Below are 25,765 nucleotides of genomic sequence, written 5' to 3' on the forward strand. Positions count from 1 at the left end.
CAGCTACAACATATATCCTTGCACAGGGGGAATGGGAATACCAACCGCTCCACCGAGACAATGAGCAGAGGGATTTCCCAGGCTTCTGGCGTACTGGTTGCTGCATGGGGTTGGGAGGGAATTTTTTTCCCCTTCTGCACCTACATGTGTCAGGGTTTATTTTTTAAGCCTTTCTCGGAGGCACTGAGTGTTGGCAGCAGCCCAGGCTGGGGATGGGGACGGGGCTGTGCCAATGCTTCTGCTGGGACCCAAGCCAGAGGGTCCTTGGCGAGAGGGTCTTGCCCCTGCACTCGGGGTCAGACTGATGCTGTACAGGGGTCAGGAAGGGATTTCATCCCGCGATGAGCTTGGTATGGACTGGGAGGGGCGGGGGTTTGCCTTCCTCTGTAATGGGGGCACAGCCTCTTCCCGAGATCTTTGAAGCTCATATTAACTTTTGCAGCAGCAGGATGTTGGCCACCGCGGTCCCCCCGCTTTATCCGGGGCAGGTTCAGGTGCGATGTCTCATGTTGGGTCAGGGCTGACTAGTTTGACTAAGAGGTTAGACAGGGAATTGGTCTGGGATGACCCTGCCTCAAGCAAGGGGTCGGACTAGATGTGACCTCTGGAGATCCCTTGCAGCCCTGCTTCTCCAGCATTCAGGTCCCGTGTATGCACATTTATGGCGGGGGGGTTCCCCCCTCTTTGTCTCATCTCAGAGGAAACACTAAAGCTGGAAAAACCCCATTTTGAATCTGTGCAACTCCACAAGAAAAACTGCTTTTTGGCGAAGAGCGCAGATTTCATCAATATTTTTGTGCAAAATAATTCCCACCCAGGTGAGCCGGCAATACTTCCTGGTTCAGTTTTCCCCTCCTTCTCCCCATTCGGCTTCCTGCTTCCTCTCGCGGCCCCGTCTCAAAGGTCACACTCATCCTTTCCTCATTTTCCCAGGTCTCTTAGGTGGGTTAGGCTTTCCGAACTGAGAGCTGGATGGGGAGGATTTTATTCTTCAAGGAATTTAGTTTGGTTAAAGAAATGTTCATAAAAAGCAGTTTTCCGCACCACTTTCCCGGTGAGCTGGGCTTCTCCGATGCCACAAGCCTCCCCGCTCTCCAGTCTCCCTTAAACCATCCAGCTTTTGGAGGCTTTGTTTGAAAGCCCTTGATAAATCACAAAAGCAGCAACCAAGAAACAGAGGCTGAAATGCAACCCTCCCTGCCAAAGCCGAGCGCAGCGCAAGCGGCTCGGCCAGGGCACGCAGTTAAAAAGTTGAACAACTTCTTCCCCTGCCCAGCAGCAAAACCCGACCATGAGGAATCACAGAGGAATCGATAACCCCTCCGCGTCCCTGCTAAACAGCCTCATTAGATACCAGCCTGTCTCCCAGGGGCGGTATTTAAGCGCAGCATGTGGCGCCTTGCAATCTTTTCGGGATTACTGAGCCTTTTGTGCTCATTATGCCGCCTGACCCCAGGGCTGAGCCGACCTCAAATTTAGGCCCGGGAAAGTTCTGCCTCTAGTTTCCAGCTCTTTTGGGTGGGGGGGAATGCGAAACAAAAAACCCCTCATTGCTCACGACATGCCCGAAATCCCGGGTGCATTGTCAGAGCTCGTCCCTGCCAGCTCCCACGCGCGCCGCGGCCGGGCGCTTGCAGCGTGGATCCGGGCTGGTAGCCATGGCAGCAGGGTATTTATTACAGTTCCTGCCGTTCTCCACCCAGCATCGGTGGACTTCAGCCCTTTAATCAACTAGAAAGCCGGTCGCAGGACGCAGGCAGCGAGCACACGGGACGGGGCGGGCGGCTCCTGCACAAATGGTGAGTGGCAAGCCTGGGGGGCTCAGCGGGAAGGGGTCTTCTCCCCCTCTCCAACCCATCTCTCCCCCTTCCTCTTTTTTATTTGTCGTGCTGCAGGCAAAATTCCTGTCCCAGGATCAAATTAATGGTAGGTGCCGTCATTTCTTTCGTGAGCAGGGTCAGTTTAAGAAGTTGGCTGCTCATTTCTGGGGGAGCTCATTTCGTCATTTTGCCACCTGGTATTCTTGTTTGCGGGGACGCGTGCGGCCACGCGAGACACAGTGCAAGGCGCCGTCCTGCCACGCAAGGCATCCCCGGGTCTGCGTGCCAGCCAAGGACGCTGGGTTTCCTGGGGCGCGGGGGGGGATTCACATCTCACTGTCCAACCCCTCTGAGCAGCAGCTCTGGAGGTTGGGGCAATCTCTGGAGATCGAGAGGGGTCCTAGAAAAGTGGGGCTGGAAAGGAGGCCACACTGAGCCCATGCTGCTCAAGGCAGGATCCTGCCTGACTGCACCACCCCAGCCCCATGCCTGTTGGACCTGCTCTTGGGAAGTTTCCAGGGATGAGATTTCACAGCATCTCGAGGCGCCTTTGCAATGCTCGAGTCAGAAAGCTCCCTTGCCCTCGCTGGGATGCAAGACCCTTGCTCCCCAGCCTGCGGCCACAGAGAACAGCATCTCCATCCATCCTCGGGGCAACTCCCCACCGGGTAGCTGAAGGCTGCTCTCAAATCCCACGCCGGGTCTTCTCTTCGCCTGGTTCGTTCAGCCTTTCCCTCTAAGTCCCACTTCCCAGGTCTTTAAATCAGTTGTGTTGCTCTTCGCTGGACCCTTCCTGGTCCCGAGTGCAAGACTTGGCAGGGGGTAAAATGACTTGCCCAAGGTCCCCACATTGCTCTTGGCTCCGCTCCCCAGGCGTGCCAGGGAGGTGCCTCGTGCTTCTGGAGAAGCGGTCTCCCGTGGGGTGCAAGGAGGCTGAGGAGCCAGCTGCGTGCAAAGAGGATCTCCTCAGCCTCACTCCCCAAGACGGCCCCTGCCAAGCCACGGGCCTGTTATAACCCTTCGCTGGACCCTTCCTGGTCTCCCTGCACCCCACGGGAGACCGCTTCTCCAAAAGCGTGAGGCTGCGAGCACGAGGCACCTCCCTGGCATGCCTGGGGAGCAGAGCCAAGAGCAATGTGGGGACCTTGGGCAAGTCATTTTACCCCTCTGCCACTTCGGGGGAGAGGCTTAAAAGCATGCCAAAACCTCTGGGGGAGCCCAAAGACCAAGATGCTTCTGGTTATAACAGGCCCGTGGCTTGGGAGGGGCCGTCTTGGGGAGCGAGGCTGGGGAGACCGGAGGAGCCAGCTGCGTGCAAAGAGGATCGGGGGGGCTCAGGTTTGGGGGAGTAGCACCCCAAAGAGCGCTGTGAGGCAATAGCAGCAGAGGAAAGCTTTGGTCTCCTCCCTGCCCACTCCCCGGGTTGGGGGGGTGCACAGCACAATCCCCAAAACCCCGCGATTTCCACACAAGACTGTGCCGGGTCAAGAGGAAAAGAAAAATCTCCAGCTCGGTTAAATGCACTAGTTTGCTTTTTATCTCCCCGATGGGTGGCTTGGTGGGGAAACCGTGCTTTCAAATCAAAGCCATCTGAGGCAGCAAAACCTGTTATTTTGGGGTTTTTAACTAGAGTTCAAGGAATGTTTTTCCCTCTACGATAACAACCACAAAGGCAAGATAAAAGCCAGCGACCTGATCACCGTGATGCGGTGCCTGGGAGCCAGCCCGACTCCGTCGGAGGTGGACAGGCACCTTCTCTGGCATAAAATTGGTAAGTGCAGCGGGGCCAGGGTGATGGCGCTGGGAGCTTTTCTAGGACACATCAGCAGCACGGAGCGGGGCAGGGATCCGGGCAGACGTAGGCGAGACAGCCCCGGGGTAACGGGTAGGCTACCCCGACACGAGTCACGAAACAAGCCACACGCCAGGTGGTGGAGAAGGCGAACACGCTTCAATCGCAGACCAGGCTTGAAATCAGCATTGCCGTAGCCCGAGACGTGGACGTCCAGCGGGAGAGGTGCCTAGGAAACATTCAGCGCAATCCGGGATGCCTAGGACCTCCAGCATCCTTAACCAGCTGGGTTTTAAGGTGGATCGCTATGCACGCCTTGCTCATACGCGCTCCCCCCTAAAGCATCCACTACTGCCCTTGTCAGCGACAGGATACGGGGCTGGACGCACCCCTGGTCTGACCCAGGGCTGGGGTCATCTTGCCGAGGCCCCGGGTGCTGCTGCTCTGGTGAGCTAGGAGCCTGCAGCCCTTCAAAGCCAAAGAGCAGGGGGTGGGAAACACGGTGCTTTCATCTAGGAGAGCAGAGCAGGGATCAAAGGAAAGGCAGGCGAGGGGGTGGACCGAATCCGCCTGGAATTAGCAGCTGGCACAACAGCTGGCAAAGCCACAGCGGTGCTGCTGCTAAGGACCGGGGTCACTGGACAAATCGCAGGATCCTCCGACTGGTCCAAGCCCCTGCACCAATGCAGGAGGCTGCTCCTAAATCACCTCTGCCCAAGCCTCACCCAGCACCCTCCTGAAAGCCTCCAGGGCAGGACAGTCCCCCACATCCCTGGGCTCCTCCACTGCCTCCCTGCTCTCCCGGGCAGGAACGGTTTCCCCAAACACACTCTAAAACCTACTGGGTTGCAATGAAAGGTCAAATGAGAGTCCTTACATTGATTGCCGAAGGAAATTGGAGGCACATTTCTCACCCCAAAGAGGCAGCACCTGCCACTAGTTCTCGAGGCATCACCCCTGGTTTTCCTTATTTTTCTGATAGGCAAAGAGGGAGTTACTACTCCAAACCGTGCACGTCCTTAATGCTTGTCCTAAGGACACAGCAGAACAGCAAAGACCCAGGAGCCTCATTTACCTTTAAGTGCCACGGCCACTTATCACAGGCTGGGTCTCCAGGGGATTGCCTTCATTTAGCAAACATCCGAACGTAGTACGGGAGGCTTTGTACCTGTTTGAAGGTCAACACCTTCATGGGCAAGGCGAAGCATCCCCCCTCCAAGGGCTGCATTTCTGTGTAGTGGTAGTAGCATGCCAGGAAGCAAATGGGCATAAGTCAGCCAGCGGAAAGAAAGGCCGGGGCTGGTTGGATCCAGTGGTAATAATGCGGAAGAGACGGAGCAGACCCAGCCCAGGTGGGAAGGGACCGGTCTCTGGGGAAAGAGGAAGCACAAAAGGAAAAATAATGTTCATCAGATCACAATAACCCCCTGGTTCTTGTTGCATTTCCAGACCGGAGAGCAGAACTGGACTTTTCCACCTTTCTGAATATAATGTACAAGCAAATGCAGCAGGAAGACCCGCAGCAGGAAATCCGCACAGCCATGGCCATGATAGACAGGCAGAAGAAAGGCTTCATCCCCGTGTCCGAGCTGAGAGCCAAGCTCACCAAGATGGGAGAAAAGCTCTCGGAGGAGGAAGGTACGGTGTCACGCAGCAGGTTACGGCCCGGGCTTTGCCCCCTCCCGCTCCACCGGCCTGCCCTGGAGGGAGACGGGATGGTGAAACCCCTGTAGCCGGTTAGCGCCCAAACTTATCTACACTGCAAATGCTCAACCCCAATAGGGAGCAGAGTAGAAGGGGAATTGCATGCTTTCTACTTGCAGCGGCGTGTCCTGGGGCACACGGAAAATGAGATACCGTTGTCCCTGCCTGCATCGTCACGTGGATGCGGCGCTCAGGGCAGCGCTGAGCACGGCACTTTGCAACATCGCGTGCGCTCATCCTCCTCTCGTGGCTGCCTTCTGATCTGCCCAAAGGAGGCGAGGGCAACCGGAGGCAGGGCCAGCCCAAGTGCTGCTACAGGGGGATAGCCACAAGCTAGAGACTGTAAGCATGGAGCCAGATGCACTTTAACATTGAGGAGGCTACTTACCTGCAGGCAGGAGACCTTGTGAGAACCAAGCTCTCAGGATTTACCTGCAGGAAAGGTAGGTCAACCAGTAACTCGAGGCCACATCCCAGTCTTCCTTATGCTAGCGCATGCCCGGAGCAGCTATGCTAAAGTGAGTCTCTGTTGGCGCCAGCCGCGCGCCCAGAGCAAGTGAAGTTTGGTGCTTGGCAGATGAGGCGTAAGAACGCGAGGCCACGAGCAGCACCACGGTGCATCACGACGGCCCATCTCGCCCAACGCCCAGTCTCAGACAGTGCCCGTAGCAGATGCTGCGAAGAGCGAACGCGACCCATCTCCCACCACTGTCTCCCTCGCACCCACCGCTTGGTTTAGGGACACCAGAGGATGCCTCCCCGCCTGTGCAGCTCCCTACATGAATCGGTCTGGTCCCTTTCTGAACCTGGCTGCGCTCCCTGCCTCTACCGGCGCCAGCAGCAACACGTGCTGCGTTGTCCGGGAGCGGCTCCCGCCTTCTTCTCCCTCCCAATCGCCTCGGGAAAGGGAGGTTTTCTTCTGAATGGGGACTGCTCGCTATGCCTGTCGGATAAAACGCCCACCAAGGCAGCTTCGCTGTGCTCGGCCGTGCAGGCTCCAGGCGCAAGGGAACGCTCCCAGCGCTGAAAGGAGCACACAGAGGGACTTTTTTTTTTTTGGATTAAACGTCTCTCAAAGACATTTCATACAAGCTGCGCCTTTGTCCGAAATCTCCCTCCAGGGTACAACAGGAGGGAGCTCTCAAGGGGCATCAAACGGATCAGAAGGTATTCTTGTACAGCTGATCTTTTCCCCAGCGCGTAGCGAGCATCAAAAAAAAGGGGGCTTTCTCCTTCATTGCTCACAAAACAAACCGTTTGGTCCAAACTGGAGGGGGATCAGACAAGCCACTTCCGAGAGAGGGCGAGAACGCCGTCAGATGCTACCGCCCCGTCCTTTGAACGCTCGGGTCGCTTTATTCCTCCAAAAGGGACCGGCCGCAGGCTTCGCATTTTGGCTCCTTCTCAAGGCCTCCGAGCACAGGCACTTTCTGCCACGCTGCAGCTCAAGGAGGCCGAAGAGCTTTGAAGTGATCGGCTCTCTGCTAGGTTAGGACTCGCCAGGAGGCGGAGGATCGTAGGAAAGGATCTCACAAGGTCGCATCTAGTCCAGTCTCCTGCTCAAGGCAGGAGCATCCCTGAATAAACCGTCCCAGTGAAGCCTGTCCAACTTGCTCTTGGAAACTTCCCAGGACGGAGATTGCATCTACGCCACCTGTTCCAGTGCTCGGCCACCGTCGTGGGTGGAAAGTTCCTCCTAATCTCCAACCTATGTTCTCTCGTGCAGCTTCAGGCCGTCGCTCTTAGCCCCGTCCCCTATGGCCAGAGTCTACTCTATCCTCTCTATAATCGCTCTTCAGATATTTGAAACCGATCGCCATCTCCCCCTCCGTCTTCTCCAGCCTAAAGCACCCTACTTCTTTCAGCCCTGCCTCCTAACTCGTTCTGACCCAGTTGGTAACACTTAGTAAGACCCAGACTTCGTACACACATTCCTCCAGGCTTTTCATGGGCACAACCGCTGTCCCTCCTAGGGCTAACAAAGAGCGCACGCTTCATTGGGACAGCCTGAGCAACCCTCACCATCGGTAGCTAAACCAGCCGTCTGGGAGATAGCCCAATATGACAGCACTGCGAGCCCCAACCCTGGGGTCTTCAAGAGGAGGGTGGACACGCACATGGCTGGGTCTGCCCCCGACACGCTCTTTCCTGCCCAGGGCAGGGGACTGGACTCGAAGATCGGCCGAGATCCTTTCCGACCCGAACACCTATGAATCCTATGAATAAAGCACACCTCGATTTGGGAGAACGCGCAGGAAAAACACCATGTGCAGCTTTTTACAATCTGAAGGCACCGCCGCAGTGATGAGAGCTGAATAAAAGAGCAACACATTATAGAAATATTTCCCACAATTAACAACATCTTATGGGGGGCAGGTCACATTCCTCCAAGAGCAGAGATGTGGTTCGTCTCCCAAAGGCCAACGGTGCGTTATAGATTCAAGCCATGTTTTCTCTCACAAGACATCCACCGCAGACCTTCGCCTGACACCCTAAACTCAGCTTCCTGAACTGCAATAAATATTTGATGCTCAGACTCGATTTCACTGTCATCTGCAATGTTCACTACCTGCTGGCAATGGCATGTAGCTTTGTTTACAGTAGCTTCAAAAACACAAAAAAAGACAGGAAAAAACCCCCTTCCCTTTCTTCAATGTATTACCTTTTTTATTTTACAGAAAAGAATAAAGCGTTTTCCTTTTTTCTCATGTATAACGGCCAGGGGTTACCCTAAGTTTAACCCTTTAAAAAGATACGGTTACTAGGAGGATAGTCTCTTAGTTGAAAGTAGAAATATTAGACCTCTTGATCACATAAAAAGACAGTTACTTACCTTACAGCTACTGTAGTGTTTCAATACCCATTGTCCACAAAGATTTTATTCACCCCACGCGGAGACGGGATGATTGGGGCCAGCAATGTCCCTTGCGGTGGCGTCTGCGCCCTACAAGCCCTCGTGCTCTCGGCCCAGCACCCCGCCACCTCCTTCACCAAAACTCAGACTTGGAAGAGTGCTCCCTAGCACGTGGGGGCAAAACGTGTTGTGTTATTTATTCATCACAGGGGAGTCCTCATCTCAAAGAGCCATCGTCTTTCCTTCCAGTGACCAGTTGCATGGATCGCACTCTTGGCAACCAACAAGGCAGGATCTGTTTGACTTGGGCGAGAGGAGGGGGTGTCCTGGGGTTTGATTGAACAGCGGGAGCTGGAAACCTCTACCTGAAGACAAGCCTTGCAAAGCTGTGGACCAAGCTCCATGTAGCTGCCCCTAGGACAGGAATGTCCTTCCAGCAGGCAGTGAAGGCTACATGAGCTCCGTTTTGGCCAGATGGACCCAATTTGGCCATGCCTTAATGAACACCGAGGGAGCAGGGGTTGGAAGTGGAAGAGTCCTGGCCTCCGGGCAATGAGGGAAGGATCATGCAGGGTCCCAATCTGGGCCCCTTCTGGAGCAGAATTCCTGGCATTTCTTGGTCTTGTCTGTGATAAATAAGAGGTCGATCCCAGCTTGAGAGATGTCCTGCCATGCACAATGTCCTCAGTCACCATTGCTGGTGGTTTGAGATCTGCCTGCCCACGAGCTCAGAGTCCCTGGAAGATGCAGGGCCGGAGGAAGGATCGGAAGACAGATGTGCAAAGTTCATGGCCTCCTGAGGAAGCAGAAGTGACCTAGTTCTTCCCTATGGGGTGACTTCATGATGAGCGAGGACTGCATCTGCGGTTCCTTGGGGTATCGGGAGGAACAGCAGGGCATGCCAAGTGGATGGCTTTATGTTCCAAGACACTTATGTGCAGAAGAGGATGTTGACAGCACCCAAGGCCCCGAGTTTCTGGGCAATCCAGACAACTTCCCCTTCTGTGAGTGGAGGTGTCCATCACAGGTCCCTACTGGGGGAGGCACAAAGGGTGGGGTTTCCAGCATCAATGGAGTCTCAGACTAAAAGGCTGAGGGATGCACGTGTCAATGGGCAAGAAGAACACCACAATAATTAACCACGGTAAGACTGTCCAACGGCCACGGGCCGCAAGCAACAGAGACAGCACGTGGTCCTCTAAAACAGACTCCACGTGGACGATCAAAGCAATTCTCTAGCCTCTGCTTGACAGAGGATTGGCCCTATGGTCTGCAAGCCTGTTGCCCAAAGCTCAGTGGAGTTCATTGGATGTTAAAATGAACACCTACTAAAACCAAACACTTATAAGAATCAAAAAAGCGTGCGGGAGCAAGTAACAAGATTCCTGTTGTTTCCTGAAATGTAGGAACAGAAAGAGTACATCCAGTTCAACAGCAACTTGGTACAAATGACGTTTCTCACGTTTGATGAGAAAGGAATTAACGAAAAGATATCAACTCCCTTTTAATTGCTTAGTTTTTAGGAAAGGGAGGGTCAATATTGGAAGGCAGAGCACTGGAAGACAACACGTCTTCAACCCATAAAGACAGGCATATTGGCAAATTGTACCTTCCACACATTTCCAACATTAAGGGATACGTTTTAAAGTCAGAAAGAAGAAACTGTTCTTTTTTCCATTTGCCCACTTGCTTGTAACACTAAAGGTCAGTCTATGTGAGGAAGTGGCATTTGACTACCCAAGGCATGCATGGAAACCGAGTCAGTCAAGTGCAAGTCTTCTCTTTTGGTTTAGCTTTAATAAACGGAGTTTAGTTTAAACCCATTTTTGTACTGAGGCAACCCTGCTCAAGTGCAGGTCAGACCAGTTTAAGAACTGATTTTCATAGATTCATAGACATTCGGGTTGGAAGGGACCGCAGAGGATCATCGAGTCCAGCCCTCGGCCCCAGGGGCAGGAAGTCAGCTGGGGTCACAGGATCCCAGAAAGGTAAGCATCCAAACGTGTCTTGAAGGTGCTTGAGCCACCCCCTGCGGCAGTCTATTCCAAACCTCGGGAGCTCGGACGGGGAAGAAGTTCTTTCTTATGTCCACCCCGAATCGGTCGCGGCAGAGTTTGTGACCATTCAACCTCGTCATCCCTTGGGGCGCTCTGGTGAACAGACGTTCCCCCGGGTCCTGGTGGTCACCCCTGAGAAACTTATAGGTGGCCATCAGATCACCCCTGAGCCTGCGCTTTTCCAGGCTAGAGACCCCCATGGCTCTCAGCCTGTCGTCGTAAGGTCTGTTTTCCTGACCTCCGATCATGCGCGTGGCTCTCCTCTGGACTCTCTCAAGCTTCTCCACGTCCTTTTTGAATTGTGGAGCCCAAAACTGGACGCAGGACTCCAGCTGCGGCCTCACCAAGGCCGAGTACAAGGGGAGAATGACGTCCCGGGATTTGCTCGAGAAGCATCTATGGATGCAAGCCAGCGTTTTGCTCACTTTACTAGCTGCAGCATCACACTGAAGGCTCATGTTCAGCTTGTGGTCAATCGTGACCCCCAAGTCTCTTTCTTCCGTAGTGCTAGCCTGCGTAGCACTGCCGAGCCTATAAGCAAGCTGCAGGTTTTTCTTCCCAAGGTGAAGAACCTTGCATTTTTGGTTAAACCATTGGCCGTTTCCTACATAGACAAGGCTATTAGGCCAGTGTAGTTCCCGTGGCTTTAGTGGAGCTACATGCTAGCTGGGGACCTAACCCATGCCTCCAACTGTTTTCAGGTCAGATGTCCTCATTACTGCTCCATGCTCTTAAATCTGTCTGTGTCTGTGTTCTAAAAACTATAGTATATATTAGTTACTAATATTTGAGGCAATTAATTTCAATACTGGAGGGTTCAGCATAAAAATCAGTACAGTTATGCTATGCTGTCCATTCTTTGCAGTGGATGACCTTCTGAAGGAAGCCAAGGTTGGACCAAATGGGATAATAAAATACGAAGATTTCATCCGTAGGATCACAGTTCCCATCACAAACTACTGAATTTTGGAAGAGCAGTGGGCATAAAGGAAGTAGCAACCAGTATTTTGCGTTTCCCTCAGTTCCTTTGGACTCTTTGGAGTCATTCCTGCTTGCCTTTGAAGATCTTTTCCCTTCTCTTGTCAGTTGGGATGGAGCATTGCGTGTCAGATGTTTGATGCACTATTTCCAATAAATGAATTGCAACATTATATAAAACTTGTCATGTTTACAATCAGCTGACAGGTTCTTCTTTAATAAGGTCTTTAAAGTTTTTTGCAGGGGAAAATTTGTGGCCTATGCTAACATCACATGGAGATAACTCTTCTGGAGACAGAACATACCAGGGCTTGTGATATCCCTATCTTCCCAACTCCAGGCACACAGTTTCCTCTGTACATGGTACTTCAGGGAGCATGGCTATGCCACCTATAAACCTTGGCAATCACAGCACTGCCTAGGCCCCGAGCACATCTGCACGACACAACTCACTGATACTTTGCTGTTACCGAGATGCCAAAACAACAGCACACTCAAGGTACAACCAGAAACCTATTTCTAGGGCAGGGAGAGCAGTCAGGAAGATTTGAGTTCTTCCAAACAGAATCCAGGAAATACTGGTCACTAAACTCAGAGAAAGGAAAACTCGTTGTCCATGAAAACTGAAGGGATGCACCACACATCCTTTACTTCATTTGTATAAGCACTTGGAGAGTGGAAGAGGAAGAGCGAGGCCTCCATACTGCTGTGCTCGTGCTACCACTTTTTATGAAATCAGGCAGATGAATCCATTTCTAAAACTGTCTCCATGAACTTAGGTGGTTGCTTTAATCTTTCAGAAGAGATGTGTAGTACTTGGCCAAGGCAGCTCGTTACTGCTGAGGCACTTGGGAGGGGTGCCCAGAACATATTCCTAGCAGATGGGCAGAGTACAGGGTTGCCAACCCAAGATTTTTTTTTTAAACCAACAATGCACAGTTTTTACTGTCAGCCAAACTTTTTTTTTTTTTTTTTTTTCTGACATACGTCTTACAGAGTGTAAATGTAATTCTCCTGCCAGGCTCTGGACAAGGGTTGGATTGAAATGTAGGCATTTAACACCAACCATACTAAAAAAGCTTTTCAGTAAAAAGTGTGCAGATTAAACTGCCCCCTACAGGGGTCCCTATACCCTGACCCCCTCCCCAGCTTTGGCCCTGCCAGCCCCACACCCTGCTCTGGCAAGGACCTCCAAAAGAGGACCAGTTGTTTACTTGCCATGTGGCAATGTTACTAGGAGGCAACAGGACCCAACAGCAGCATCAATAGCAGATGACTGGGGCCAGGAGGCACAAGGTGGTCTGCTCTGTCCTTCAATGCTTAACTCCAGCTTTGCTTCTCACAAGAGACCTTCAAATCAGCTCCAGGTTGCTGAGAGTTTTTATGGATGGCTCAATGTTTCAATAGACTTTACAGACAGGTGTTTTTAGCCTGGATTTTTACAGATAGTCGGAAGCCCTGGCAGAATGCAGGAGGACACAAACAGCTGAGTGGAAAATCTTCTCTGCGGACATGATCTGTACTGAGCCCCTAACAAGTCACAAAATTATTTCTTCGACTGTAGCCTGGAAAGCCCCCTCCCGTTTATCTAAACTCTTGTCACCAGAGGGTCACCTTCCAGTTTTAAGAATGGTGCAGCTGACCACAATATGAAACTCATGGCTCCATACATTTCCCATGTGCAGATCTCCTCTGGCATCAGCAGGAGGCTTGAACAGAGTCGACTGTCGTAACGCTGCAATTAAACATCTGTTCATTTCCTTAGCGAGGTAACACAAGTCTCTGCTAGGATGGCTGCTAATTCTGTTCACTGGTCTTCATCCTTCCTCAGGGCCCTTTCGATTCAAAAGGCCTCCCCTGCTTTCGGCACTTGCTATTTCTTTCACTGCAGCAGCAATCCGGCTCCCTTCCATTTGTAAAATGAGCAATAATGAAAGAAGACCAACATTAGACTGCAGCGTTAGCTTCGTCATTGAACAGTAAAGGCAGGGGCAATGCCCACACTGCTCAGTCACTGTTTCAGACTATCTGCAAACCAAGGAAAGCAGTGTATTGAATTGTTGGCAGACAAGGTTCTTTGGGTAAATCCAATGTCTTTTATTAGACCAACTCAAATAGTTGGAAATATTCTTCTTACCAAGCTTTCGGGCACAAACACTCTTCATCAGGCTGAGGAAAAGTCTGCAGATGATCTGTGCTCTTCCTGGACGGAGAGGCAAAGCAGCCAGAGGCCAGTAGGTACGTAAGAAAGCCAATCATTTAAAATGTCGATTGAGGTGGTCAGTAGGTGAGAGATGGGGGCAAAGGGGAACTGTTCACATTTGAGACATCGTTCTTATAGGCATTAAGGCTAGAAACTTTCTTTTTAAATGAAAACCTAGCTGCTGCAGTCTAATTATGCTCTGTGGGGCACCTCAATATATCAAGCAAACCAGATGAACCTAAAACTATAAACCAGAACTTCACAGTCTATGAAACCTTTAAAAAAGTACTTCTCCGCTATCAACCCACAACTGAGGTGTGACTTGCTGACATGCTTCAGAGGAGTCAGGGATCTTATTGGTGTAGCTACATACAGTATTCCCGGAAAGTGCTTGCATACTTATCAGGGAATTGGTGTCCAAATAGAGATGCACAGAGGCATCAGCCACACATCACTGCAGAGAGCTGGGATGGAGACCGACTAGAAGAGCTGTGCAACCCTTGGCGGGGCCAACTACCGGGGGGGGGGGAGGAGGGGTACTGACTGGTAGACAAGGCCACAAGAGTCCAGGTCTTTAGCAGGGAGACACTAGCCAGGCATGGTTACTGATGGCTGCAAGCCTGCACCTGGTTTCAAGCAGGCAGAGCCCTGGCGTTCACACTCAGCCCTACTGGCACCACTGGGGATCCACTTGCTTGGTTAGCTGCATGACCGGGATCTTAACCACATTGTGTGTGCCCATGTTTAGCCACGACCGTAACAGATTGGACAAGCCTAGTCAAACAAGCCGTTGGACCTTTCAACGAATAACTATGGCCCCAAACTCTGCGGTGATGAGCATCAGTCCCGTTTTACACATGGAAAAACTGAGGCACACTGAGGGCAGAGGACTTGTCCAAAGGCACACAAGAGACTAGGACCCTAGATACCCATCACTGGGTCATATTCTTTAGGCACCGAAACAGCCTTTGTACCTGTGCCCAGCTTCCATTTGGCCATCGAGACTTGACTTGCAGTTCCCCATGAAACATATAACGACCACAAAATAATCAGGACAAACAAATCCTCATAGGTTTAAAAAAAAAAAATCTCTAAATTGTTTTAAGTCCTCAAAGAGCACAGGACTGGGTGTTAAGGGGTTGCGATTTCTGCTGACCTACCTTGTTGCGTCCATCTAGCATCCACTAAGAGGAGCAGCTTCACACTCCAACAACACTCCCATTTAAAAAAGGTAAATGCTGAAGGTGCTACTGAGGGACTCTGGTAAGAAAGACGACCTTGCTTTTGACCAATCATAAAAAGATGATCCTGTCTCCTCCATTTATAAGTGATAAAAAACCCCGTCATTTCAGGCAAGGCCCATCTGCTGCTCTCCTCACTACCCCCTTTGGGAGATGCGTGCCAGCCGCTCGTTTGGGAAAGCAGCGAAATACAGGGTCGGTCTGTGCAGCGCAGAGATGGGGGTACCCGTGCCAGCTCTGCACAAGCTGGTACATATTCACAAAGCAAGGCAGTGTGCGGCAGGACTTGCTCGGGCCCCGGGCCCAGCATCACCAGCTAGTTGGCTATGTAGAGTGATGCACTGACACGGCTCTACTGCTCCCGAGCTGGAGTGAGCTTGCGTATCCCCACACAGCACTACATCACACCATCTATATCAACACCTATTGCCAGTGATCCAATACAGATGGTTAATTTTTTCCATACTATCCATAGCACTCAACTACTAGAAACCCACCGCTTTGGCTAGATGTGGTAACAGCTTTGATGGGACATGGGGACTGAGCAAATCAAAGCCTAACAGAACCCAACGCCGTGTCACTGCCTTTTCTTACTGCTACCCAGAAGCAAACTGGCCCAGAGTAAAGATGAGGGACAGTGTCCTATATGTCCTTGCACAAACAGAGAGCCTCTGGCAGAGGCAAGGAGAGCGGTGCGTGCAACGGGTTACCTGAAAGTACGAAGTACTGTTTCAGGGCAGGGGATACATTCACAGACGAAGCCTGACTGTCCCAGACACGTTCCTGTGCGATTCACACTCCGGGAGAGCAACCCGCATTACTTACAGTAGAGAATACAGCATAGCTGAATGCCTTTTTTTATTACATCTAAAGATTTCTACATAAACAGGTAACATTCAATAGGTAAACAATTTTTTCCAATGCATGTAATAAATATTTTCACTTGGTACTTTTATACAAACTGACATTGGTCTACTATACATTTTTAAAAGCCATTTACTGGTTTGGCATGCCATATGGAAACTAAGAGAAAGTTTTAAGGCAATGAATCACAGATTTAAATTCATGGAATTAATGGTAACTTTTTAATATTCTGCTTATATACATTTTCCCTTTGATAATTATAACAATTCACAGCAGCACTTTTGGGGACCACCAGAAATTCTCCCTTGTTAGAAACCTAAGTTCTGTTAAAAAAAAGAAAACAAAACACTTATATTGATAAAATGAAATCCTTTCCGAATACATTTTAAAATGTGCTTTAAAACCTTGAAATGTTTAATGCAGTGAAGGATTAACTTTTACAACGGTCTCCCGACAGTCCTTAGCTTTCAGTTAGGAGGCAACTCCAAGACAGTTCAATGCAAATCCACAAGCCATCCCCCATCCTTGAGAGGGCTTCTTGAATCCTTGCCACGTAGGGTAAGGAGCAGGTCTAGAATTGCAATAATGCCTATATATTCATGGAAGTACTTATGACATCTTTTAATGCTCAGTTATAGCCGTGTATGGTATATTTTTCCCCCTAGAGGATGTATTCAATAATGCCCATAAAAGTGATTCAAAGTCACTTCATCTCTGCTACTCAAATGCCACTGATTTCCTCATATCTGTGTGTATCTATATGTACCCACACAATATTAACAGAACACAAACAGACACACGCATGAGCATGTGCACACCCACACATCTACCCTTCTACTGGAAGAACTGAAGGACCAAAAAAAACAACAAAAGTGACCACTACTCTGACAAGTATACAGACTCGACCATCTTGTAATCTACAGTCAGTTCGGCAGTATTGCAAACCAGCCAAAACAAATGAGTTACTTTACTGAACCTTTAATCAATACGCAAATGAAATGGGGGCTATAGTTATTTATAATGAACTGCCAGAGAACTCAGGCTGAGTATTTCTACAAAGTCATGTTAGCCGTGATCAAATGCTAAGTTCCAGAAAATTATCAGTCTTACAAAACATACTGGCATGGGAGAGAAATACCCGCAAAGCACGTACAGAACAAATACCACACTGGAGGATTAAAGAGCTTTTGCTGTCCCTTCTATGTGGAACAAGATGAAAATAAATGGAAAAGCTGAACTGAAAAGCCCTCTTGCTCTTATTTAGATGATGGAGGAATGAAAGGGGAAGGGTGCCATCAGATGACTTTAGATTCTTTCTGTGCAGCATAATATTACCAAGAATTTACTTTTATTTTTAGGAGTCAGAAAAGCAGCTTTTCAGCTCACCTTTAATGCAACACAATTGGTAGAAATGTTGCTACAATTCAGATGTAAAGTGGCCATCAGCTCCCCTGAGTGTCATTATTTTTATCCTCTTACCAGTTTCAGAAATTGGGACCACATCTGCTCCCAGTTCTAGTGGTGTGAGCCTGGAGGAATCTACATTCCTCCAGATTTACACAAGATATTATACAGAAGCACATACTTTGAAATGACTGGTTTATTACCCAATAGCTGTATGACTACATTTTATTAACAACTGGTATTTCTAATGTGGCTTCATCGCCTCAAAAATCAGACTGATTTAGAAATGAAGTATTTCCTGGTTTCTATCCTTTTATTTCCTTTTATTTTTTTAACTGACATTTAATAAATTATAAACCTGGTGCATAGGGATACATATATCTATATATCTGTAGATATATAGATAAATATATCAATCAGCCAGATATGTATGAAATACACATGCATGGGAAAAACTATTTAACTCACTTTGAACTCACACACATCTATAAATACATATATACACACACATATACATATAAACACAAAACATTTTGTTTTCAAAATTCAAGTTAACTATTTAGTGGCAGAGGGATGCTGTGAAGACACTAAAAACAATTTTGATGCCACATATTCATGTGAGCTTTCCAATTTACCATACAACTGATCAGACAGTAATACCTAATTCTACTTGGAGTAAGGTAATTTTCTTCCTTTTTTTTCTTTTTTCTTTTTAAATCAATGCAAGGTTTTAAAGAGACAACTTCATATGCAAAAGGTGGCCTTTGTCAAAGTTCAAAGCAACCAGCTGACATCAACAGTTCTGGACATAAAAATTCAGATAGGAATCTGCTAATTTTAGTATTCCTTCCTATCTTTCCTGATAACCTTGTTACCTGCACTTTCAACTAGCTAAAAAAATATTCTTTCACACCAGAGAACATAGTAATGCTCTCTAATGAAGACTTTGGGCACAATAGAATAACCTCCCTCCCTCCCCGCCCTCTCTTTTTAAAGAATCTCCTGAAAAACTGCTTTCCCTCTATTTACACATTTCACTGTTTAACAAGAATGGATCAGTCCAAATGATCCAGAAGTTCTAAAAAAGAGTTTCCCATGTCATGCACATCTTTAAAAAAAAGAAAAAAAAAAAGTGGTGGTGGGAAGGGGTGGGGAAAAAAAAAATAAAAAAAAAAAATCAGGGAACAAGTATGGCTCACAGTTCAATATAAGCGTACTGAGAGGGGGTGGAGGGGACACCCTCCAAAACAAAATGAACAAACAAAAAAAGAAAACCCAGGAATCACTCAAAATGACCAGGAGGCTAAAAGGAAAAAAATAATAATTGTAACCACTTACCCTAGCAGAGTTCTGCACACAGACATTCCAGTACAGTTCAGTGGGCTAAGATTTGCGGGGAAAAGGGTTCATATGTTTAACAATCAATATTAAGTTAACCTTTATACATGTAAAGCCAGAAGATGATGATGTACCATGACCACTGTCAGCTGCTGCACAAACCATGTAATAGTGCATTTAAATCATATTTCCTTCCTTCTGCTTGGCAGGTTAATTTTTAGCAGAAATTTGATCTGCTGCGGCCAAAAAAGCAGGTATTCCCTACAGAACAAGTGTAAGCCCCAGTTTAGCAGGCTACTTCAGTGCATGGCAAATTTTGAAATGCATGAGAAATTCCACAATTTAAAATCTGACACACGCTTAAGTACTGAGTGGCCTGAAGCCTTACATACTTAACAGAAATAAAAATTTGCAGAGTAGGTATCAAAGCTTTTATTAGAGGTTCAATTCTATAAAACACTGTCTTATGGAAGACCATGCAAGGCTTAAAGTAATGATTCAGCCCCAGTTTTTAATCAAGCTTAGTAACTGGCCCACTAGATGAGAATCCAGCGTGTTAGGAGGCACATGGATCTCCACAGACCGACTGGCTACAAAGGCTTGTAGAACCAGAAATGACATTTTTTTTAAAAAACAAAACAAAACCCTACCACACTCCCAGAAGTGATGTCCTGCCCATGCAGGGAATGTTGTGAAACAGTCTAGGCAGGGCTTATGCTGCTTAAAACCTAATAAAATCTGAGGGATATTTGAATCCACCACCTCATGAAAATGGCTTTTTTTTTTTTAAAAACTTCCTATAAATTAAAATGTCAGATACTCAATTCTTTTACTGCTTACTTAAGCGTGGAGAAAATAATGCCACGTGTGTCCAAACTAAAGGAGTAACTCACAGGATAAATGTGCAGGTGTAAAATCCAGAAAAGTGAACTGAAGGGATTTTTTTTCTTTTTTCTTTTTTTTTTTTTTGTATTTTTTTGTCATCGTTTTACCAGTCAAGCCAGCTTAGGTTTATATACAAAAGTAAAACTGAAAATATAGTTTTGTTCTCTGTACATGTCAATTTTTTTTTTTCCTAAAAAAGGAAAAAAAAAAGTCTTGTCTATGTTTCTAAACAGAATAAGGTAAAACCAAGCACAAAGATCTCCTCTTTCTGACAGGTCCATTTAGTCCACAAGTCAGTCCAATGAAATAATGTCTGGTATGATGCCAAAGATTGATGCCGCGTCTGCGCCGCCTCTATTTGCAACCGGGTGGCCATGATTCTCTCGCAGGCTGTTGGAGGAAACAAGACTGCTGTTACTGCCACTATTGCTGCCATTCGTGGCTGGGAGTGTACTGCTTCCTCCTGCATTTAATTGATCAAGGAACATCTGAGATGAAGTATATGGGAAAAAACGAGAGTGTAAAAGTTCTTGATCATCCGATGCAGAAACTGCTGCAGCTGCAGCAGCAAGAAGGGAGGTGTTGTAATGCTAGGGAAGAAAGACGACATTTTAAAGTTATAATTTGGGCTCCAAAGGTTTTGTTCACAGTGGCACAAACAAAGGAGAAAGCACGCAAGTAATGTAAACCTCATGAATTGTAGAAGCTGGCCACTTTGGTCTACCCTGGTAATCAGAGTACTACCCTATTAGATATTTTACCCCATATAGCAAGCTTTATCTCCAGGGACTTTGATTTCTGATGCCAGAGGAAAGCTGGTAACAAAATTATTACTGATACTAGTTCCTAATGGGTTACCACCAGTACCACAAAACACCAGCGTATGGTGAGATACAACTGGGTGACGGGAAGCAGTGCAGTTTCTTCTCCAAAGCACATATGTTAGCTAGAAACTGTTCAACTCTTGAAGAAATAGTCTGGCCAAAACTAAGCCACAGACCACTTGGGACCATTAAAATAATCTGCTAATCATTAATACCAGGGCTCATTCAGACCCCTTTCCCAAAAGTGCTGAAGACTGCTTCTGCTGCTGGCCCCGCACTGACTGCAGCAGCCCCCAGGTACAGAGGGGCTGCTAACATCCCCCACAGAGGGGAAGGACCAGGATACCGACAGGCACTGCGTGGCAATCTGAGCTGCAGAGGGGAAGCCTATGGGCTTTATAAAGGACTGCAGGCCATCCAGGGTGGCCTGCTTTTGAATTCTGTGGTCAAGGGAGAAGGAACAGGGACTCTTTGTTATACTTCCTTACTTTATTTTGTTTTACAAGTTATTCTGTCTTTTACTGTAAGTTGCCCTGGGCCTTTTGTGGGAAGGGCAGCCTCAAAATCAAACGGATCAGATCAACAAGAGCATGGCACTTCACAGCGTGGCTGTGCTCCCATAGCGATGGGTACCAGCAGGACCAAGTGGAGAACTTTAAGCTTCAAACGACTCGCCTGCCACAAATACCCTTTTACATTTTAAGGATATTTGCAACTTGGTCTTCGCACCACTTTGTTCCATTTTGCACAACTTGCTATTGACAACAGCAACAAACTGCTCAGTTTCTCTTTGTGGTACACATGCACTAATGCATTTATGGCTCTGTCCTGGAACAGAGGCAGGGCATCTGTCAGAACAATGTCCATGGCTGTACCTTTCAGAAAACGCCCTCTTTCTATCCCAAGTTTTACAAAAACATCTACCTTGGTTCTAACTCTGACTTGCAAGTCCCCCCTCAGAAGGGTTTATTGTAATAAGTCCAAGCAAGCTACATTACTTGTTTTTCTATAACTTACCTGATTGTCTCCTGATAAGAAGGGGAAGAAATCTAATCCTGTGAAAGCCAAAACAAAAGATTTTCAGTTTCTCAAAAGAATCCCCCTCTGCCACGATACACAGAAGTAGAATACAATACTAGGACGTCAAGTTGCATCAGAAGTTGCTGATTTAGTAAAGTTTGCAAGAGAAATTTACTGTTTTTAAACCTGAAAATAATTCTGCCCACAAGGTGTTAATGTAGGTTATCATCTATGAACCACAAAATATTACTGGACTGCTGATCAACTGCATATCTAAGTCTTTCAGAATACTGCATGTTGCCTAGAGAAAACTTAATTTGCAGTTAACAGCAGTATACAGCTTACCTTGCAAGTCATAAGGCATAGGTGTCATGTGGAATGGATGCCTGTAGTCTTGTAGAAGTGATGTATTAATGTAGCTTGTATCAACAGCAGGAAGGCTTGGGGTTCTTGAAACGGGAGATGCTTGGTGTGGTAAATTCAAAATGCTGCAAGAAACAAACAAATTAAAACAAAAACTTACAAAGTGTGGAAAAGTATCTTTGATTTTAAGTGTCCAAGTGAGATGCTTGCAAACCTCTGCTGCTGCCCCCTGCAAGTATGCCTCTTACAGAGGTTTAAGGGACAAATACTAAAAACTCACAATCTACAACGCAGCATGCATACAATAAAGGTGCCAAAGTCACATTAAGGCAACTGTTTTGCCAAATTCCAAAGTTTTAGTTCCAAAATATGGAGATGCTGCAACAATCCACACGTTCCTTTTGGTTTGTTTTTTTAAAACGTGGGCAAAACTGTGCATTTCTCCTAACCTTGTTCTCAGAAACAGTTACACTGTTTTAGCTGGCAAAAAAAGATAAAGAGAATTTCAGCTCAAACACTTAAAGAAACTGAAAACATGATCTTGCCATAGAAAGAGTTAGACAACCTTAACTATAATCAGAGCTTTGAGCACTGCCCACAATAATTGCAAGAACAGTCATTATGAGTCCAGACAAAACAATCTACAGATTATGTCTTATATACACAGCACAATAGTCCAGCCATTTTTCACGTGCTATGCAAGAAGTTAGCTATGGACAATGGCCAAAAAAGTTTTTGAAGAGCTTTAAGTGATCACTGAGTGGTTTACATTACTAGGAGGAGTAACAATCTCCATTCGATGCCAATTTTTTCATCTCCTCATGCTTGTGAAATCTCTTCCATCAGCAATATGGCTATTTATTTCCATCAGGTTATTCTAGTGTCCTGTATTGCTAGGCTGCTCATAGTAATTACTGAAAAACAGACATGCCCCAAACTGCACCCTGATATTCTTCTCGTTTCCTGGTGTGCTGAGTGTTTCCTCAAAAATCTCTGCTAAAGAAAAGATGCTGGCTTCTCAAAAGCATTTAACTACAGTAAGTCAAAGCTGTTTTAATTAAACAACAAATCTATTAAAAACTTTGCTCCATCATACTTTGCTATAGAGCAAAACCCAGAAAATTCAGCTGGTGAGATGCAGCAGTAAATTAATACTTCCATTAGACATTCCTATTTTTAAAATAGCACAGATCTGGCGAGTTGAGCCACAGTCAAAATGTAATCTGGGGCATCAATCAGGGGACAACGAGAACAGAGAATTTTCCAGTTACAATACAATGCCACATAACCCCCACAACACAAGACGCCCCCCAGCTGGGCAAACCCCAGCTCAGGGGGGCCAGGACTGGGGCAAGGGGCAGAGGCAGCAACTCACTGAGGGGCAGAGATGTGCACCCACAGGCTGGGGAGAAACTCCTGCAGTGCAGGGTTCCCCCAAGTCAGGCAGACCCCATCTTTGGCAAGGGGGGGGGAGGGGCAGCACCAGGGACTCTGTTCCTCCATCCCCCCGGCCATGGGGCTGGGGAGAGACTCTATGCTGGCTTCCCCTTCCCTGTGGCTGACAGCAGGGGGTTGGGGGCATGTGCCAAGCAGCTAAGCAGGGGTGGTCCCCACTCTGCTACCCATGGCAATGTCTGGTAAGCAGGGAGGCACGCAGGAGCACCCCCTCGCCTTCTGGCCTCAACCACTGCAGGCATCTGTTGTCTTCCCCAACCGAAGACGAGTTCTGCTCATTAACAGTTTAATCTACACAGTTTAGGGAAACCTGCATAGATTGATTGGGTGGATTCCACCTCAGGCTTTCTGAATGTCTGCAAAACCATTTCCATTGTTCAGGATGAATGTACCTTCACCTTGACTAAGAAAGCATGCACTTTATTCTTACCCCTTATTATTTAGGGGCGAGGCAGGAGAGATGGAAGGACAACTCCTCTTGGCAGGCGGTTCCTCCTCCTCTTCATCTGAGGAGCTATCGATGGTTAGATCAATTACTTCTACTTTCTTATTCTTATTCGACTGCTGGTGAGAAGATACCTGATGATCCAAGGAAGAACTTATACACCCTACGAAAAGTTCAAAGAAATAACATCAAATACTCAAGCCACGATGGCCAGTAGAGTCAACACAGGAAATGAAATATAACATGCTTCGCATAAAGTTTATGAATCAGAACAAATGTGAAAAGAAAACAAGACTGTAAAGTAATAATGCTTTAAAAATATGACCAAACCCAAAGAAATGTTAATGTTACTCTTCCAGTGTCTTAAACCCAATTGATAAAAAGCTATATTATATACACACACACACACACACATAAAAACAACAAATCTATTAAAAAACTGCTCCATCATACTTTGCTATAGAGCAAAACCCAGAAAATTCAGCTGGTGAGATGCAGCAGTAAATTAATACTTCCATTAGCACATTCCTATTTTTAAAATAGCACAGATCTGGCGATATATGTATATGTATAGGTATATATAGAGCATAAGTTTAATTGCTGGCAACATTACAGGTTTCCTTTAAATACTAAAACAACGTGGGTTAGCAACATGGTCTGTACCTCAAGGAACTTAAGACTTACCATCTACTCCATTATAAGATGCAGTGACTTCTTGCACCTCTTTTTTTGATCTCATAGGAGCCCATGACCCATCCTCTTTAAACTGAATCTCGTCACAGTCTGTGCAGTACTTCAAGATTTCCATAAACAACCTGTAAATCAAACACCCTTACTATCCATCCTCAAAAAAAGAAAAAAGGGACTGGAAAAAACCTCTGGATTTACATAACACAGATTAAACTAAACTAGAAGCAGGGTAAATTTGCACCTTACAGGGTAACTGAATGAGAGAAACAAACTAATCTGCTGAAAGAATCAGACTGCTTCCCACATCCCATATATAATTTTCACCAAGAAAATTCTGAGAACTTTAGATAACAACCTGTATGTTTCTTATTGGTACAGAAACAGCAAAACTGTCCAAAACATAATTCACTGGGATACTAATCCCAGTTCTCAAGCAATGCTACCGTGCATTCAATAGGAGAGGTCTCTTAAGTTGACGCAGAGATTCCAGAGGTACCTTTCTTGATGGCTTGCCACAACTTAGGTTACCTAACCTCTGAAATCTACAGCCATGTACCAAAGAAGATGCGTTAAAGGTGATTAATTCTGTTTTAGTCACCACCTCCCTCTGGACTGGCATTATGTAAAATGGGGTTGCCTCAGAGCCCTGGGGGTCCCTCCAAGACCACCAGAGCAGCAGGCAGAAAACTCGTAAGACCTCCACTATCTCCATCCTGCCTGTCTTTCTTTGGAAAGCCACTGGAACAAACGCATGCCCATTAAAACCATTTCAAGTTTGGCAAACTTTGGCATTTACAAGGAAAAAATGTTTTGGCATAAGGTTCCCCAAGTAACTCTATTAGCTCTTCACTTTTGCTGCTTTTGGAGCACAAGGTTCCTGCCCAGGGGATTAGGATCTGAGAAACCAATGTGGAGCCCTAGCATCATATTTTGTACGCCCACCAGAGAGAAAGGGCTGGCTTTTAAATACCTACTGGATAAATACCCAAAGCAATTCCAAAAAGTGTGGAATTATGCATGAAATTGAAAATGTAATAAATGAACACAATCCCTCTAAATATATGAATATCTGCTATAAACTATGTCAGATTTGTATAGCGCTGCTCAGCCTAAAAAGCCATTTTTTTTTTTTTTTTAACTAACTCTAAGACTATACTATTTTCCTACCTCAGTGGAATATTCAATAGTCAGTCTTTTGTAAAAGCAAAACCTTGTCTGAGCCCGAAAGCAATGCAGCCTGTCATGTCTTTTTTTAAATCTATTATAGCAAACTGAGAACATGAATTATTTCAGAATATTAAATTATGGAGAATCTGCTTCATAGCTTTGTAGGGACCAATGCACGAACCACAACTGGATGACCCGAAATGACTCCAGTACCCATATAATCAGGAACTAACAAACGTATCCTGCATTTTGCTTACCCATCAATGATGAGGTGCTCATAGGGAGCCTTCTTGTCACAAACAGGGCAAACCCAAGTAGGTTTCTTCTCATTCATTTGAATGTAGAGAGTGGCATCAAAACACTGTAGGTGTGAACAAGTCAGGGCCCTACATGGGCTAGTTAGCCGCATTTTGCCAAGCTTTAAGGAGACAGAGAAAAAAAAAGTAAGATTGAAATGTTATGGTATGAAATAATGTTTTCCTTCTTTTTCTTTTTTTAATGAAAGGCAAGCTTAATTTTGTCTACAGTTCAATTCCTAACCACAAAAGTATTGGACAAATTCAAGTCCCAGTCACTACATAAATCATACATACCATTTTACTCTGCCTTTTGTATGCACGTGATGAGTGTTTTAAAATTAAGTTATATGGGTGAAATGAAA

At 46.9% G+C, this 25,765-nt stretch overlaps 2 protein-coding genes across 7 annotated transcripts in view; one reads left to right on the forward strand and one right to left on the reverse strand.

Annotated features, from left to right (window-relative positions):
- The first annotated feature begins 70 nt into the window (after positions 1–70).
- On the forward strand, positions 71–11,379 carry CALML4 (calmodulin like 4). Of its 3 annotated transcripts, none has more exons than XM_090029032.1 (5): positions 71–1,799; positions 1,896–1,926; positions 3,451–3,591; positions 5,062–5,250; positions 11,093–11,379. In XM_090029032.1, the coding sequence occupies exons 1-5, from the start codon at positions 1,797–1,799 to the stop codon at positions 11,188–11,190; spliced, it is 462 nt and encodes a 153-aa protein (XP_089885158.1). In that variant the 5' UTR covers positions 71–1,796; the 3' UTR covers positions 11,191–11,379. The 3 variants fall into 3 exon arrangements, with proteins under 3 accessions (XP_089885158.1, XP_089885159.1, XP_089885160.1); XM_090029033.1 differs by having other exon boundaries at positions 3,493–3,591; XM_090029034.1 differs by lacking the exons at positions 71–1,799; positions 1,896–1,926; positions 3,451–3,591 and adding an exon at positions 3,631–3,909.
- Positions 11,380–15,496: 4,117 nt separating this feature from the next.
- PIAS1 (protein inhibitor of activated STAT 1) overlaps positions 15,497–25,765 on the reverse strand; it is a 92,528-nt gene continuing 82,259 nt past the window's right edge. For 3 of the 4 annotated variants that reach the window (XM_090028692.1, XM_090028690.1, XM_090028689.1), the window contains exons 9-14: positions 25,362–25,522; positions 23,932–24,062; positions 23,233–23,410; positions 21,330–21,472; positions 20,982–21,019; positions 15,497–19,730 (exon numbers count right to left, since the gene is read on the reverse strand). In XM_090028692.1, the coding sequence (XP_089884818.1) occupies positions 19,434–19,730; positions 20,982–21,019; positions 21,330–21,472; positions 23,233–23,410; positions 23,932–24,062; positions 25,362–25,522 (948 nt within the window). In that variant the 3' untranslated portion in view covers positions 15,497–19,433. The remainder of the gene's footprint in view (positions 19,731–20,981; positions 21,020–21,329; positions 21,473–23,232; positions 23,411–23,931; positions 24,063–25,361; positions 25,523–25,765) is intronic. The other variant, XM_090028693.1, reaches the window with a different exon arrangement.

The sequence above is a fragment of the Crocodylus siamensis genome, chromosome 15 (assembly GCF_052110815.1).
Source record: "Crocodylus siamensis isolate JL-2025a chromosome 15, ASM5211081v1, whole genome shotgun sequence".
Lineage (NCBI taxonomy): Eukaryota > Metazoa > Chordata > Crocodylia > Crocodylidae > Crocodylus > Crocodylus siamensis.

Coding starts and splice junctions, on each gene's coding strand:
- CALML4 (XM_090029032.1), top strand. Junction 1,927..3,450: donor GTCCCAGGATCAAATTAATG/GTAGGTGCCGTC, acceptor GTTTTTAACTAG/AGTTCAAGGAATGTTTTTCC. Junction 3,592..5,061: donor CCTTCTCTGGCATAAAATTG/GTAAGTGCAGCG, acceptor TTGCATTTCCAG/ACCGGAGAGCAGAACTGGAC.